Consider the following 18,806-nt stretch of genomic DNA (forward strand, 5'->3'; position numbering starts at 1 on the left):
AATGCATAATTATATTAGCGACTGCTTATTGAGGAGGAAATGTTGTGGCAGTTTATATCCATATGAATTAAGACTTAATTTTCAATTTGGAATTGCCACAAACTCTTCTGCACTCACCCAAGAAACTTTGAAGATTATGTAGAGACATTTATGCCTGTGATACTCTTTAATATGTAATTAACATTCTATTAGACTTTCAGTTTTTTACCATTGATTAGTTTCCTCTCTGAAACTCAAGTCATTTCTGCCATTGTGATTGGATTCGTGTTGTAAATGCACTCTTCACCACAGGGGGACATCGACTGAACACTGTTTGCTAAAGCTGTAAGCTATGGTGTATATCAGGTTCATTTTCTGTATTTAAAAGCATTCACTTTATTTATCTACACAGTGTGTTGATTTATGGCTTTTCCTCTGGAATAAAACTGATTTTAAATGATATTAATAACCCTCTGGTGGCATATATTTAATGTGTTTTTTCTGGTCTTTCCAGCTTCTGCATTATTCACCAGCACATACTCAAAAACATTCCACCAACCTGACCACAGTCTCTTTATGTAGATTGGGATTTTTGGGCCAGTAGTCCACGCTCTGATGAACTTGCTCTTGTAAATACATGATGAATATGAGCACAATGAATTCAGTAGGTTACTGTACAGCAGCAGTTCATACACACATCTATGAGAAGCCAAATGACTTGGTTTATGATACATTAGAAATTATCAATTTAATCACATATTTACTATGCCTTTTGACTTGATTAGCTTTAACGTAAAGGTTTTTGTAATTTGCTGTTTATATATTTGTTGTCATTTTACTAAAATTGAATTTATATTTTATGAATTATTATTTTGATTTATTATTAGTTGTAATAATAATAATAATAACACTTTCAGCTAAAACGCCATTTTAATCAATAAATTAATAAATAAATAAATAATAACAGAAAGCTACTTTTCTTATTACAATGCTATTTTATTTTTGTTTATAAATGCATACAGCCTAGTTTCTATTAGTACAATATATAAATGGTTAGTATTAATAATAATATTATGTTTATATGAGCATGTAGTTTCTATAACATACAAAGTGCAATTTATATATTAATATTAATTATTAGTGTACATGTAGATGCATATATATGTGTGTGTGTGTGTGTGTGTGTGTGTGTAGTTTGTATTATATACAATGTGCAATGTATAAATGAATAATAATAATATTTCAGCTAAAATGCAATTTTATTAAATAAATGTATGAATGAACAAACACATTAATAAATAAATAAATAAATAAACCTTTTAATTACCATTTAGTTTGAATCAGATTTACAATAAGAACAATAACTACATTAATTAATTGTGATTTCTAGGAAATTTTTCACTTTTTCACAATATTCACATATGCAATAACCATCAAATTCAGTGGCAGACTTTGGTTTGAGATACTGGGTTATGGATATAAGTGGTATGTAGGCTACTGCAAAAATGTCAAACCACTAACTAAAAACCTTCAGTTTAATTGCAATGCTGGCTTTATTTTTAAAGCAACGTAAAATGCACTTTTTTTACTTCTTTGAATTCAATAGCAGATGTAGAAATTATAACGGCGACTTTGAAAAAGCGAACAGAAATGCGAGAAAAAGTATTGGGACAAGTCGAATGGAAACAAAGATGCTGTCATAAGATAGAGATGAAAGCATTCTTACAGCGTGGGCGCGCGGCGAGAGGGGCGGAGTTTCGTCGCTGTAGTCTAGTGTGCGGAGGAAGGTAGTGCACTCCAGGCGGCATCAGCATCAAACACAGACCCGCTGTACGGGGCTCCGTCCCTCCGTCTCTCCGTGCCCAGCCATGAAACAGACATTACTGGACCTCATGAGGATGAGTAGGATCTGCCGGATGGTGCTGGCCACTTGTTTAGGATCTTTTATTCTGGTCATCTTCTATTTCCAAAGTATGTTCCAACCAGGTAGGACTTCGTGATGGTTTCATCTTAAAGGCTTTTAATCGATTTAATTCCCTTTTGTAGCCTGTGGCATGGTGATTTAGTGTGGAAGAATGTCATTAATAATCAATGAGCTGTTTGAAGCGAGAGTGAATGATATACTGACTCACATCAAAGCTCCAGCTGTCTGTAGACTATCAATAACGACGTCCAGTTTTATGTATTTATAATCTTTTAATTGTGGGTAGAGCCCGGGTCCCGGGTTGTTTAGTGTTGTGGAGAGACGGTCATTGTCCCCGGTGGCCGGTACAGTAGTCACTGTAAGCTACTGAATCAAACACATTGTACAAACATGCATACATCAATACTGACACACAGCTATCTATCTATCTATCTATCTATCTATCTATCTATCTATCTATCTATCTATCTATCTATCTATCTATCTATGTGTTAAAGTACTTATTTAGGCTTTTTCAAAGTAGCTACAATTTAAAAGTTCTATCTATCTATGTCTAAATCCACTGGAACTCCACATACATTGTGCATAGAGCACATCTGGAAATGGTATTGATGGATGATGTAGGAGGTATAATTTCGCCTGTCTGTTAGACTTTTCCATTGTCCTGCTCGCCGGTTTGGTTCATCTTGACCAGCTTATGTAGCATGTCATCTGTTTTTTGGGGAATTCCCATGTGCTGCGGATGGAAGATCCAGATAAGGACAATGAAATCTGTGTAGTAGTGCAATAGAGAGTAACCGCTGTGGTCACCGGCACAGTGGAATGTCTCTGGAAACGGTGAGTCATCAGTGTCACCGGCATGTGAAGGTTCTCAGCAGTCCGCTGGAATGCCCAAGTCATCATCGTCTTACACAGAGGGGATGCTGAAACAAGACAGAGAAACTGATGAGTTCATGCACACTCATCCAGACGTCGTCTCCACATCTGCACAGGATATTTCAGAGAAGATCAAAAGTGCACACTGTGACACACGGCCTCTTGTGTTTTATTGATTTCAAGGAATAGTTAATCTAAAAATGAAAATTTGCAGAAAGCTTGCTCACCCCCAGATCATGAAAGAGTTTGTTTCTACATCATAGATTTGGACAAATTTAGCATTGCATCACTTGCACACCAGTGGACCCTTTGCAGTGAATGGGTTCCGTCAGAATGAGAGTCCAAACGGCTGATAAAAACATCTCAATAATACACAAGAAATCCCATCATTAATACGTTTTTAACTTCAAACCATTGCTTCTGACTAAAATATGAGTTTTCTATCCATAATATTGCTTGTGAAATATTTGTGTATATGAATCAGGAGAGAAATATGCACAGATCAAGCACCGTTTACAAGAGAAAACAGTCCAAAAACATTTCTAAACAAATATGTTGGTGGATTTTAATGCGAGAGGACAACAGGGGGCCTTCAGTGGAGGAACTGTTGTGGATTATGGACTTTTATTTTTGCAAGAACCAATGGTTTAAAGTTAAAGCACCGTAATGATGGATTTGTTTCTTACAAACACGCAGCTTTTTGCTTCACAAGACTTTAATTGATAAACTGGAGTCGTGTGGATTACTTGTGGATTATTATGATGTCTTTATCAGCTGTTTGGACTCTCATTCTGACGGTACCCATTCACTTTAGAGGATCTAGTGGTGAGCAAATACTAAAGCAAATCTCCAAATCTGTTCCAATGAAGAAACAAACTTACCTACATTTACCTATACTCATGTCAATTTAGAACATATTTTAATATTTGAGTGCACTATTTCTTCAATTCAAAGTTTTTTCAAAGCGTCACAGGGGTGCAACGGCATCCCATGGTCTGTTGGGATGTACAGGCATTTTTTGCATGGTGGTACGAGCAGCTGTTTCTAAACGCATCTGTGCATCCCACATGCTTATGAACAATGTCTAATACAACAGTCTCCCTTATGCTCCGCTTTGAATTGACAGGTGTTTCAGTTTCCTCTTCTGTGTGTGTGTGTGTCTATGGCCACATGCCCTTGCTCTTTTCTCCTTTCCTCCCCCCGTGTGTGACCTGATTATGCACTCTAGCCTACAAACATACCCCGAGAACACACTGGTACAGCACGAGACACACACACACACACTGGAAAGTGCCTCAAGTGGACCCGAGCAGTTGAATGACGGGCTGACGTAATGCTTCAGTGTGTTTATGTTGATCAGAGAAAGAGAAGCAAATGCCAAGATCTGGGTTGCGGTGATTGGTTACAATGTGTAAACAACTAAATACTTTCTCTTTCAATAACAGTCATGAGACCTAATACAATATTCACGCTAACCTTATTTATTGTTAATAATGTGAATGTTGTTTCAAAATAATTGTTAAAATATAATAATATAAACAGCTCTATAGCTCAAATAATACAAACGTTTCAACAGAAAAAAATTATGTAAGTGCTGTTATAATATGATAAGCTTCACATTTCATTTTAAATCCTCTTTTCTTCTGTGGTAATCAGCATCTGAAACTGGAATATTTCTTTAATATCTCAGATATATTCTTAAAAAATAAAGGTCTGTGTTCTGATATGTCAATACACAAAATCAAAAGCCAGAGATTTCTCATCACATTTCTCTATGTTAAAGTTATCTGAGCTATGCTATCCACTTTGTATAGCTCAATTGTCTCTATTTTTATATCTCCTGAGGAATTCTAGAAGAAACATCTGAGAAAAAGTTATGAAATGAAGAATAACTGAGAACTCTTGATAAGCGCTACAGTTTTCCTCTGGGCAGGACTGTACAGATAGAAGGAAATATGGGCTGGGAAGGAACCAAAATGAATTGTCTTAGGAGAGAAGAGATAAGGAATGTCTGCAAGGAGCTCAACATTCCTTAAGGGTTGGTTACTCAGGGCTGGGACGAGGACCCAGACCAGCAGACCAAAGAATCACAGTTCTTCCTGAGAGCTTAGATAAGGCCGTCTTTCTGTATTTGTGTGACTGACTTTCCCTGACTCACGGCAGTCTTTCTTCTTCATCTTCCGAGTCTGTTGAGGAGGGCTGGCATTTGATGTTTATGAATGATAAAGGTCACGCCAATGTGAAAATAAATGACATACCAAAGCTCAAATCACACTCTGTTTGCTGTTGCGCAAGTGTTTGCCTGCCAGTTCTGAGCACTCTTTTTTTGAGAGTGTATATCACACAAACAGTATATCCTGTTTGTGTGATCTTGGTTGGCCCATTGTTTTTCAAGCTCTTGCCATCAGTTTGCACACACCCACATGCTCAAGATGGTCCCAGAGAGATGTGGACACTGGTGCAGCTGGAGTATTAACATTTCAGAATACATTTTAACATGTAATATGCTGTCAATATTTATTTATTTAATATTTAAAAAATAAAATATAACTAATATAAATAAAAAAATATATATTTCATATTAATGTACATATAATATATACACACACACACACACACACACACATATATATATATATATAAATTACTGATTTAGTTATTGTTATATAATTATCGATTATCAAGCTAAGAGAGATGTGTGTGATATGCTGTCATAATATTTATTTATTATTTTTATTAATAATACGTTTTAACATATATTATTTAATAATATACATTTACATTTACAATATATATGATTATATTAGCAAATATATAATATAAATAAAAGCACATATATTATAATAGCATGTGTACATTACAATACCAAATTCTGTAATAATTATAGATAAATTATAGATATAATAAAATAATTATTATAAAAAATATAATACTTATATAAAAGTATATTAATATTAAAATACTAATTTTGTTATTATGTATATATATATTGTGGACACTGGTACAGCTGTAGTATTAATATTTCAGCAAAATGTTTAATTTGGAATTATATATACTTAATTTATGTTAAATATATATACTGTATGTAAATGTATATATGTGGTCACAAAGAGAAGAGATGTGGTTATTAAGATGTGTTGTTCAGATATACACATTTTATACAAATATGCTTAAAGCAGTATTCCTTTTGCCTTTGTAACTTAAATTTAGTGAAATCATGTTTGATTAATGGCCCTGATCCACATTCTCCTCGCTGCACATCGCTGTCATTATTGCACCATGCCTTTGTGTTCGAGCCAGAGCTTGTGTTGTTGGAGCCCACCAGACCAATTTGGTTGATATCCATCTGCTGAAACGGATTGAATTTGTGGCTCACACTCCCTGATTCATGTTTTTGGGTGGCATACGAACAGCTGCTGCTATCATACCTGCCCCAAAACATGCAGCATATCGCGATAAGCTTGTATCGTATCTCTGGAGAATGTCTACTGTAGGAAACCCCAGCATATCTAAAAAGCTTCCTTGTTCTTTCAATTCGGTTGATGTCAAAAGCCACGCCTGCAGACAGACGGGCACATGCTTTCTGCCCTTCTGTCTCCCTCTCTCTTGCCCTTTTTGTCTCTCCGATGGTTAATTGTTAAAATAATTCCCAGCGCTGCCATATGTGTGAGATAAAAGGTATGCACATGTTTGTGGTTTATGAGTCAGCCCATTAGGCTCATTAAGCCCAGTTTGCACCGTCTGCAGCACGTTGTCGTGGGAGGAGCCGCGTTTTAACGATGGAAAACGGTAAAAGTGTCATTTACCAAATCCAACATCTGGATGCCAGCCACCCGCATCTGGAAGAATGAAGAGATCTCTGTGTATGGCTGATTATATCCTAAATCCCATAATAACTTAAATATTTTGGTAAAGTGAGTTTGTTTTGCATGATTATGTGTTGCTCCTTTTTTGAATTTGATAATTACAATTCTGGGAGGTCATGGTGTGTGCAGATCCCAGAAGAAGTGCTCGGAGGTTGTACTTTTAGATTGTTCTCAGATACGCTTTATATATAAGTGACTTGGTTTTGATATTGTTCCTAAAAGTCCTTAGGAGGAATAAAATTAGACAATTGTTGACATACAGCGTAAGTATAGAGGTATAAAATGACTGTGTGTGCTGATATTTTTAACATTTGGAGTCTTTTGTTCAGATGAAAAATCAGCAGGAGACTTCTAGGAGAATCAAATGAGGTCTCTTTTGTTTTGTTTTTTTCTTATGGGCATAATAGTGTGGGTACGTTTGTTTGTGTGTGTGTGTGTGTGTCTCATTAGGGCCTTTGTCAGTTTACTAGCTGCAGTCATTATGCTCAGCGTGGAGTGTCAGCACGTGCTGAATTGAGTGTTTTGCTGGCGAGAGTATCGATAAGCATTGATCTTGCCGTACAACTTGAGCTCTAGACTGTTAATGGGAGAATAGAATAGGAGAAGAGGGACTTAACCACATTTGGCTATTGTTTATGCCCATTACCAAGATGACAGGGAGAGGTCACATGTTTGGTCTGTGACAGAATGAACTATGAACCCAATAAAGGGATGAGAATGGCTAATCAACACACACACACACACACACACATCAATATAATATAATATACAAAAATATTTAAATAGTAAAGTATTTGTTGTACAGAATTTTAATTCTTAATTGTCATGAAAATAATGTCACAATGCAAAATATAACTTATTTTTTAGTATTTCTTGTGTTTTAGTATTATTGGTTCTGAAATATGACCTGCATATTTCTTTGTGAAGTCTACCACTTTAGGTACAATTCTGAGTTCTCCACATTCAGGCCGAGCAATTAAATACATTCTTGAAAAGTGCTAAAGTGAATTATGGTTTTAATAAAGGAAACGGTTTGCCTGTGTGTGTTCTTGTGTGTGTATGCTTTCAGGAGGGGTGTGTATTTGCACAGACTTCTATCACTATCCACTAGTGCTGAACAAGCACACTTGTCTTAAACACACACATTATATATGTGTCCATGAGGTTTATTTGTTCCAGCAGTACTTAATAGCTCATCCTGTCCATTGATTAAAACATATTTATCAGTGCAGCAGGCCAAAGTAAAGAGAAAGGATGAAAGAGGCCATTAGAAAGAGACAAAGAAAAGAGCCAACTCGAGTGAGAAGATATGCGACGACGAAGAAATTCCACATTTCACGGGGGTGTAAGCGATCACCATAGAAACAGTATGATGTGTGTTTTGGGGGATGGGGTGTGAGAGTGTAAACAGGTGTTCACACGTGTGCGTGTGTGTTAGCGGTGTGGATCCTATTCTTTTGTAGGTGTTTGTAAGCATGTGGACATGAGGGCTCAGTCCCTTGAATAATAAGATGATGGGTGGATACAGTGAGACTCCACGGCTTTTAATAAAAAGTTTATTCATTTAATCCCTCTTCCTCAATGACAGGAATCGAGGCATTGAGCAGTTGCATCAGGCATTAACAGACACATGACACTTGATATGAGTGTAGATTTGAGGTGAAAGATAGAAATGGAGAGAACTTGTGTAATGCATACAATGCAGACTGCATGGGTTGGGCTAAAATCTTATGAAATGGGTGTATAAGCATGCAGCCATATTTATATGTGCATTAACTTTATGTTTAACATCAAGATTTTAGGTTACAATTTAAATAAATGTGTATATTTGACCACCATTTTAATAACTTTTTCCATTTGAAATATCATTTCTATACCACTAAACAAAAATAATGACTGTTTTCAAATGGGTTTCCCCCGAACACTCCCCTCAACTGCCATTGGCTGGACAAACTGATAATCCCATCTCCAAACTAATACCATTGGTTGAGCCAATGTTGTTTTATCTCTAGTTGGTTGAGACACTCAAACAAATGCATATTAAACTAGAATATGAGAAAACATGTCTAAATTTTATGTTACTAATTTGAAAACGTAACGTTATAATTTTCAACGACAGCTTGGGTCGTTTCTGAGAGCTTCTTGGAAAAACAAAGAGCCTTTTTGAAATTACAAGATTGCTCTTACACACCAATAAACAAAGAACTCATATTGAGTAAATTACATTTTAGACACAGTTTTGCAAGTTACTTTGTCTGTTTTTGCTGTAATGTATGTAACACAGCAGTAGCATTTCTTTTTGAAACCTGAGTCAAGTGAATGGTTCAGCGACTCATTCATAAAAACAGTCACTTGTTTCGTTCATTAATAGAGCAGTACTGTTAAACGAATAGGCTGAATGATTCAATGACTCACTCATAAGGTTAGTAACCCATTTAATTCCTGAATGAATCTGCATGATTGAACAATTTGATTAAATCAATGACTGCTTCTATGACTCTCTAATAAAGACAGTCATTTGTTGCCACCTACTGGCAAAACGATGTAACCTGCAGAAAGACACAATGAAAAATCCTCAACAACACTAAAGGGCCGTTCACAACAAGAACAATAACTATAATGCTATAGCTATAACTATAACTATGAAGTTTTAATATTCATTATGAGGGAACAATATAATTTGAGTAACATTCAAAACAATTTTTTCCCAGCTAATAAACAACAAAAAAATGACAGCCAATGAGAAACTACACACCGTTAAAGAGCTCAAGCATTTAAAGTGACAGACAACATAAGTGTATCATGTGTTTATAATAAGCACAATGTTATCATGCGTTGATGTGGATGCAAAAAAAAAGTTTTTGTGGTAACACTTTAGTTTAGGGTCCAATTCTCACCATTAACTAGTTCCTTATTAGCATGCATATTACTAGCATATTGTGTGTTCGTTAGTACTTAGAAAGCACATATTCCGCATGACCATATTCTACAAACCCAATCCTACCCAAAATAAGGTGTGTTACAATGGCCTTGTCCCTCACAAACTCAATAAGAGGAAGCATTTGTATGTTGTGTGACACTGTCCTTCATAGTTTGCATCCAGAGTGACTCTGGTTTGACCACTGCCCCCCCCCCCCCGGGCTATTTTAAGATCTCACTGTTGCTTAGTCCTCTTCCAGTCTGTAATTTTGTGGTATGTGTGCGTGTGTGTGTATTTCAGCTACTTTAAAACCATACCATTTTGTTTTGGGAATAAGGAAGAGAAACTTTAGCAGGAATGTGGATGTTATGTGGAGAACTGATCGTATTGCCTGGAAATCATGTGAAAGTGTTTGTGTTTGAGCGAATAGTAGTGCTCTATAGAGTCTCATTCCAAGCCTAGTTGCAAAGCCTGGATAAAGTCTCTGGACAAAGTCTGATTATTAAGAAGTCTCAATGCTGTTGTTGTTTGCTTAATTCACTTTTATTATTTTTATTCTCTTTTAAAAATCCACCCTTGGCCGTGACATGAAGACATCGCATCAGTGCACTTCCCTGTACATGTTACCATGGCAACAGTCCCAGTGGCCCTTATGGGGGCCTTTTGGTAAGAGGTAGCGGGTGATTTACGGGCCTGATTTTCTGAGCATGCTCCAAATAGTAACACTAAACAAAGAGTCAAAACAGTGCGAAACACTGCTCGCACAGACAGCATCACACAGCAGTTCACTGCTTCATACTCAATGCTCGTTCACACACACTAAGCTGATTGATCTTCATAAAAGCAGCCATTGTGCAAGATCTATGTTTAAGATTGTCTCAAATATGACACTTGAATGAAGTCTTACAGATGAGTACTATTCCGTTTTGTAGCCCCTTTATTTGCTGAGATCTGCCATACAGTAGGGCTGTCACATTTATGAAATTTCTGCTGAGGATGAATTCTATTATTACTAATGATTGTGATGAATTATTTCATGGTCTTTTTGTCACTTACATCTTGATATGAAATGTATGATTGCTCATAATCAAAAACTAAAAATTGAAATATTAAAATATTTACCTATAAATATAATAATATTTATACGTTCAATTTACAGTGTTGATAATATTATAGTAAATGAACAACAACAACAATAATAATAACTATTATTATTATTAATTTACTCTAATATTTAGGTTGGCTGGGTTCAAAAAATCAACAGTATTTAATAATAATAATAATTATTATAATTATTATTACATAGTAATTTATTACTCATTTAGTATAGTAATTATTATTATATTGGGAACATTATAGTGAAAATTATATTTTCATTTGTATTAATATTGTTTATTCGTGTTTTAGTAAATAAGAAAAAAAATTATATGGAATATTACAGTTTAAATGATTATGTTATTTTATTAATATGGTTTATTATCATTTTAGTAAATAATAGTAACAACAACAACAATAATAATAATAATACTTATTATTACTCGTTTACTATAGTAATTATTATATTTGGAACATTATAGTTTAAATGATTTAGTTTTTTAATTGACAATTAATAATGTCTATTAATATCTTAGTAATACATAATAATAATAATATCTGGAATATTATAGTCTGTAGTTATTTTATTAATATAGTTTATTTTATTTTTTGTGAGCAACAACAAATTATTAACAACAATAATAATAATAATAATAAATAAATAAATGATGGTTATTATTATTATTATTATTAGGAATAATATTGTTTAACAGATAAATCGTTAAACTGAGTCAAAGGGAGCCACACATCTCCTATGATGGCGTTTGCTCACAAAATGCACTGCTGTACTGAAAAGACATGGTATTTCAGGCTATACGTGACTAGAATTCAAAGTGTATAACAATCGCAGTTATATCAAATAATCACATATGGCCATATATAATTGATAACACTAAGGAACCAAAACTGCAATATCTGTCAAGGTGAGCAGAGCATAAGAGGGAGAGGAGATTCAGACTGCAAAATGCTTGAACCGTGCTTGTAATTTGGGGGTTGTCTGATTTAATAAAGCTAATTAGAGGTGTAAGTGGGTGATCTAATCACACCACACTCTAAACAGAAGGGCCGTGGATGTGAGAGGCCCATCAGTCTGACCCCCCCCCCCCCCGTGTGGAGCTGTAATGGTACGCTCCTGTGGTAATGGACTGCATGGATCTCCATTGTCGGTCTCTGGGGTAGGATCGGTGAGCACATTATTTGGGGTTGTTGTATCTCTCCATCTTTTCCTCATGCCACTCTCAGTCTAAAACATTGATGAGGTTCCTCGGGTCAAATCAGCGCCGTTAGACCTTGACTAATAGCATGAGACCGGCCACTTAGACAGGAAGACAACATTTGACCCACATGAATAGCAGACAACAATGCCGTTTAGAGGTGGGTTTACAGTGTTACACAAATAAAATAGGTTGCAAATGATGACTATAAGTGATCTGACTGCAGAAAAGTGTAATAAAAAGAGGTCTCAGATTGCACACGAGTATGTTCATGCCATATCCTTTCATTATAGTGTGGTGGACACAGTGTGTATTATGGCTATGATATACATTGAGTCGTGTTTTGACACTCTGCAATGGAAAGAGACATTTCAAACAGCCCAGAGGTGATGATTGAAGTCATGCCGTGGCTGAAGTGTTGGTGTGTCATTTGTCTTCTGAGCATCTGGCTGACGGCTGTTTGCTTTTCCATATCAAACCATACATTAGAGTTACCCTGGTTCCTCCTGATTATAGAGCTTCTGCTGCTATGAAGACGCAGTCTCAGTTAACACGGGGTTTAGCTTCGGACTCGGACAACGTGGGTTTCAATTTCATCAGTTGCTATTTGTTGTGTTTCTGTCCTGCAGCTTCTTCTCCTTCTCCTTCTGTAAGGGTGTGCCATGCAGAATTAGAGGTTTGTGGTGGAAGCGTGTTTGAGAGGAGAAACTCTGACCTAGCAGCTATAAATAGAGCCTGGCTTGCTTCATAGAGATAATTACAATATATGCTACAGTATATTGAACTATAGGTGTTCCTGCCTGAATTTATTAATCGTTTCAGTCTATAAGGACATTTATTAATCATGTACAATGATCCAGTTCTGTCAAACTCAGATGAATTCATATCTTAATGCAACCCATTTTATTTCAATAAAGTGACGTATTTATGAGTGAAATGAGAAAAAAAAAAGTGAGATGGGACTTGACGTGAGCATTACATACTTAGTTGTGGTTTCAAAGGAGAGTTGTTTCAGACAATTATTAAATTATATTTCATTATTATGTAATTTTCTATTTCTACTTGACCTGACCCTTAACTCTCTGATGCATGAAATAATAATTCACAAAGAAAAAAAAAATGTTTCCTTTGTAAGGAAACCCTAATAACACTGTAATAATTTTATATATTAAATAAATAAAGCAAAAACTGGTGTTGTTACTAGAACTTTACTGTAAAAATAAATCTTAAAAATAAAAAAATCCACCTAAAAATTACATATTGTCTTTTTTTAATATATATATATACACTCACCTAAAGGATTATTAGGAACACCTGTTCAATTTCTCATTAATGCAATTATCTAATCAACCAATCACATGGCAGTTGCTTCAATGCATTTAGGGGTGTGGTCCTGGTCAAGACAATCTCCTGAACTCCAAACTGAATGTCAGAATGGGAAAGAAAGGTGATTTAAGCAATTTTGAGCGTGGCATGGTTGTTGGTGCCAGACGGGCCAGTCTGAGTATTTCACAATCTGCTCAGTTACTGGGATTTTCACACACAACCATTGCTAGGGTTTACAAAGAATGGTGTGAAAAGGGAAAAACATCCAGTATGCGGCAGTCCTGTGGGCGAAAATGCCTTGTTGATGCTAGAGGTCAGAGGAGAATGGGCCGACTGATTCAAGCTGATAGAAGAGCAACTTTGACTGAAATAACCACTCGTTACAACCGAGGTATGCAGCAAAGCATTTGTGAAGCCACAACACGCACAACCTTGAGGCGGATGGGCTACAAAAGCAGAAGACCCCACCAGGTACCACTCATCTCCACTACAAATAGGAAAAAGAGGCTACAATTTGCACGAGCTCACCAAAATTGGACGGTTGAAGACTGGAAAAATGTTGCCTGGTCTGATGAGTCTCGATTTCTGTTGAGACATTCAGATGGTAGAGTCAGAATTTGGCGTAAACAGAATGAGAACATGGATCCATCATGCCTTGTTACCACTGTGCAGGCTGGTGGTGGTGGTGTAATGGTGTGGGGGATGTTTTCTTGGCACACTTTAGGCCCCTTAGTGCCAATTGGGCATCGTTTAAATGCCACGGCCTACCTGAGCAGTGTTTCTGACCATGTCCATCCCTTTATGCCCACCATGTACCCATCCTCTGATGGCTACTTCCAGCAGGATAATGCACCATGTCACAAAGCTCGAATCATTTCAAATTGGTTTCTTGAACATGACAATGAGTTCACTGTACTAAAATGGTCCCCACAGTCACCAGATCTCAACCCAATAGAGCATCTTTGGCATGTGGTGGAACGGGAGCTTCGTGCCCTGGATGTGCATCCCACAAATCTCCATCAACTGCAAGATGCTATCCTATCAATATGGGCCAACATTTCTAAAGAATGCTTTCAGCACCTTGTTGAATCAATGCCACGTAGAATTAAGGCAGTTCTGAAGGTGAAAGGGGGTCAAACACAGTATTAGTATGGTGTTCCTAATAATCCTTTAGGTGAGTATATATATATATATATATATATATATATATATATATATATATATATATAAAGGCAAGTTATTCAACCATCTACAGTAAAGAATACAATATATTTGATTAATATATAATATATTATTAATATTTAAGATATAATATTCCCTAAATTATGTATTTGCTTTCATCAGAAATGTTGAAATAATGTTATCATAATGGCATATAAAGAGGACAGATGTATATAAAATTATACAAAAGAGTAAATCGCCTCATATGATTTCATTTCAACATCACATGCTGAATAATTAAAAATGTCTGTTTCTCAAACTAATTGGACAACATGCATCAGAGGGTTATTTCATGCATATTAAACATTTTTTTTTAAATGAAATAAAATAAGTTCCTTTTGATTCATTTTTAAGCTACATGACAGTGTAATTAAAATACTACATCAGTAGCCATCTATGCATACTGAAATACAATCAATCATGCTGGAAGGAGACAAAATGCAGATCTTTTTAATGAGAGAACATCCTTAAATGGAAGCTAAATGTTTTTTTATCCCCCCAAGGGCCTTTTTAATGTCTATGGGGACTATAATGTAGTTCTAACATGCCACAACATTATACAGCTCAGTTAGATGCTTTTATTTTAATTGCTGAGTCTAGTTTTGAGAGATTTATTTACATTTTGAAGCTATTTTCTGAACACCCATTTAAAGCGATTTATTGCTTTTCTTCCTCATTTTTATCTGAAAAAGCCACTGAGATGGGCGGTATACATGGTAGGCAAGCAAATCTGGTGAGAGATATGTTTGGAGAGAGGCATATTGATTAAAGGGTCACATTCATGCACTGCGCTCTCTAAAACTTATGGTGCGTAAACACTTTAGAGAGTTTAGCAGATACCTAATTTTTGCTTCAAAGAGCTTAAGTATCCATCATTTTAGTTCCCAGGGTCGCTGGTATAAACAAACGTCTGCCATCTGCCAGGTTTGCAGCTTGATGTCACCCGGTAGTGTTGTCAGATGTGGTTAGATGCTGTGTTTCCCAACAAAACTGTCCGCAATGACCTGAAATCAGAAGTAGTTACAGAGGGGAGCAGTTGCATCAGAAAAAGAAAGTGAGAATGCTTTCTTTTTTTCTCTGGAAAACAAAAGGAGATGAGTTTGGAAGAATAAGAAAGCACACTTTTCCACACAATAAATCTGAATGATCCCAGGGTTTGTCAAACTTCCAAACATTACTTTTAGAAATCATTTTTAGAAGTCATTTACTTCTTCAGCATCAATTACTCTTCATTTACACATATTTTGTTCTGTACATAAGTCAATATATATCAATATCAATTAACAATTTATGTATTAACAAATAAATTAAACAATATTTATAACAATATTTATTTAGTAGGAGTACTGTTATTCCCAAATACCAGATTTGCTGCATATCTGAGCACAACACAACAGGTAATGTTTCATTTCTGAAACGCTCTTAAAGACAGTCACTCATTTAGTTTCTGGATGAATCAGCATTTTTAAATGAATCAGTTGCGTGAATTATTCAATGATTCACTCATAAAGACAGTCACTCATTTAGTTTCTGGATGAATCAGCATTTTGAAATGAATCAGTTGCATGAATTATTAAATGATTCACTCAAAGACAGTCACTCATTTAGTTTCTGGATGAATCAGCATTTTTAAATGAATCAGTTGCGTGAATTATTCAATGATTTATTCATAAAGACAGTCACTCATTAAGTTTCTGGATGAATCAGCATTTTTAAATGAATCAGTTGCGTGAATTATTCAATGATTCACTCATAAAGACAGTCACTCATTTAGTTTCTGGATGAATCAGCATTTTTAAATGAATCAGTTGCATGAATTATTCAATGATTCACTCAAAGACAGTCACTCATTTAGTTTCTGGATGAATCAGCATTTTTAAATGAATCAGTTGCGTGAATTATTCAATGATTTATTCATAAAGACAGTCACTCATTAAGTTTCTGGATGAATCAGCATTTTTAAATGAATCAGTTGCGTGAATTATTCAATGATTCACTCATAAAGACAGTCACTCATTTAGTTTTTTGAAGGAATCAGCATTTTTAAATGAATCAGTTGCGTGAATTATTCAATGATTCACTCATAAAGACAGTCACTCATTTAGTTTCTGGATGAATCAAAATTTTTAAATGAATCAGTTGCATGAATTATTCATTGATTCACTCATAAAGACAGTCACTCATTTGGTTTTTTGAAGGAATCAGCATTTTTAAATGAATCAGTTGCGTGAATTATTCAATGATTCACTCATAAAGACAGTCACTCATTAAGTTTCTGGATGAATCAGCATTTTTAAATGAAACAGTTGCGTGAATTATTCAATGATTCACTCATAAAGACAGTCACTCATTTAGTTTCTGGATGAATCAACATTTTTAAATGAATCAGTTGCGTAAATTATTCAATGATTCACTCATAAAGACAGTTACTGATTTAGTTTCTGGATGAATCAGCATTTTCGAACAAATCTCTTGAGCAAAATAATTAATGATTAACTCAAAAATACACTTTTTTTAGTTCTTGAATGAATCTGAAGCAATTTATTCAGTGATTCTCTTGCAAAGAACCTCTTATGTAAGTTTCAGGATGAATCAGCTTTTTTGAAAGAATAAATTGTGTGAGGTTCCTGTCACTATTGAGTACATTTTCTGTTATATTTAAGTAAATAATAGAGTTTTACCATTATGAGATCGAGTTTAATGATTATCAAAGACTCTTCAAACATGCACACTTTTAAGTCACCGAAAATCTTCTCCTCTGCCATAGTTTTCATATCTTGAGGCACCATGTTTAAATATGATGACAGCATTTTCATCTATTCCATCTCATTACTGTCCTAACCTGTACTAACTCTTTAAAGCTTTGTCTTCCAATTTGTGAGAAGCAAAATTCTTTGATCACTATACAGACTGCAACATGAAATGAAGCTTCTGAGCGCTAACGGTTTCTCTCATTGAAATGACAACAGCATGAGCTATAGACAAGTGTCTGTTTCCTATTCTCCAATCCAGGATGTGTGCGTTCCTATGGGAATGTTTCGGTTGTATTTGGAATATGCACAATGACTGCAGGCAGCATTTCAACTATATCTTTTCTTTTTTTTTGCACTCTCTCTTCTCTTTAGCTGACACAAGCACTTACTTCCATTTTCGAGACTAGCTAATTACCCACATGGGCACACAGAGCAGTGCTTAGCGTTGGCCTGGAAATGCTCCTGAAAACACATCGATGGTTTTAAGCATTATTGCATCATCAATGATATCAGAAAGTACAATCATATTTAACCTCAGGATCTATACGAGACTCTCGTGGGCATTGCACATCAAAGTCTAAGAATGAAAGACTTTATATGTGAGACGTCATATCGGTTTTGAGAGGTCAAAAAGGTCACCTATGCTGTCTTTGTGTTATAAAAGGTCATTTTTCTCAGTATGTGTTTGGAAACCTCTCACCACGTCTCCATTATCTGTGTGTGTGGTCTGTGACTGTAAGGGAACGCACTGTATTGTTTGACTGTCTGTTGTGTTGTGCTTTGTTTTGATGGATGGAGCTCTTGAGTGGCAGATGGCTCTCCATTATCACACACCAGGGGGTCCGAAGACAAAAACACAACAACTCTATGCATTAGACCACCAGCATCTCGACTTTTGTGTGATTGAGAGGAGGGGTTTTCCATTTTCAATCACTATATATGGCACTTTCCACAAGTAGGGTACAGAGTAAAGCTTAAAACGTCTTAAAAGTGATTTTTTTTTCTCTTTGGTCATTGAAAGAAGTGTGTAATTTCTGTGCCACTGACATCACCAATGACTGTATAATTATTTTATTCCAACATTTGGAATTATTTTTATGCAGGATAAAATTATACACTACAGCTTTAACTTTCAGAAAATGTTGTTTGTCCACCTCATAAATATTTTATGAGCTGTTTTAGTTTCTATTTATTGAGCTTTGCAGCTTTTTCAATGCTGTTACGAAAACTTTGATGTCCGAATACAGGGTACAAACTTTATTTGAGTGATTTCATTGTTTTCAATGAACATAACATGAAATAAAAATAATAATAAAATTATGAAAAACAAAAACCTATCAGAATGGGTTACGGAGTTGCAAACGTAGCCTATGTGCATGGTTACACACTGGGGCTAGACAGTTAAAAAAAATAAAAAAAAAATAAATATATACATATTTTAAGGAAAGTTTGATCTTTTTTTGTTTAACCATTCAACTCTGTCATCAAAGGTATAAATACAATAAATAAAATGGATTACTAAGTATTTACTACATTTATTTAGTAATAATTTATTTAGTACGTACTAAGTACTTTTAAATTAAAAGTATTTAATTTTGTATGTTATGTTCATTTTTATTTCTGATATCTAAA

General features: G+C 35.2%; 1 protein-coding gene across 2 annotated transcripts in view; it reads left to right on the plus strand.

Annotated features, from left to right (window-relative positions):
• Positions 1-1,777: 1,777 nt before the first annotated feature.
• Positions 1,778-18,806, plus strand: part of LOC306858275 (carbohydrate sulfotransferase 11-like) — a 46,328-nt gene continuing 29,299 nt past the window's right edge. The window contains exon 1 of one of the 2 annotated variants that reach the window (XM_079398721.1): positions 1,778-1,950. In XM_079398721.1, the coding sequence (XP_079254847.1) occupies positions 1,848-1,950 (103 nt within the window). In that variant the 5' untranslated portion in view covers positions 1,778-1,847. Of the gene's footprint in view, positions 1,966-18,806 lie in introns of both variants that reach the window. The other variant, XM_079398720.1, reaches the window with a different exon arrangement.

This window comes from Barbus barbus (genome assembly GCF_936440315.1).
Source record: "Barbus barbus genome assembly, chromosome: 39".
In the NCBI taxonomy this organism is placed as follows: domain Eukaryota; kingdom Metazoa; phylum Chordata; class Actinopteri; order Cypriniformes; family Cyprinidae; genus Barbus; species Barbus barbus.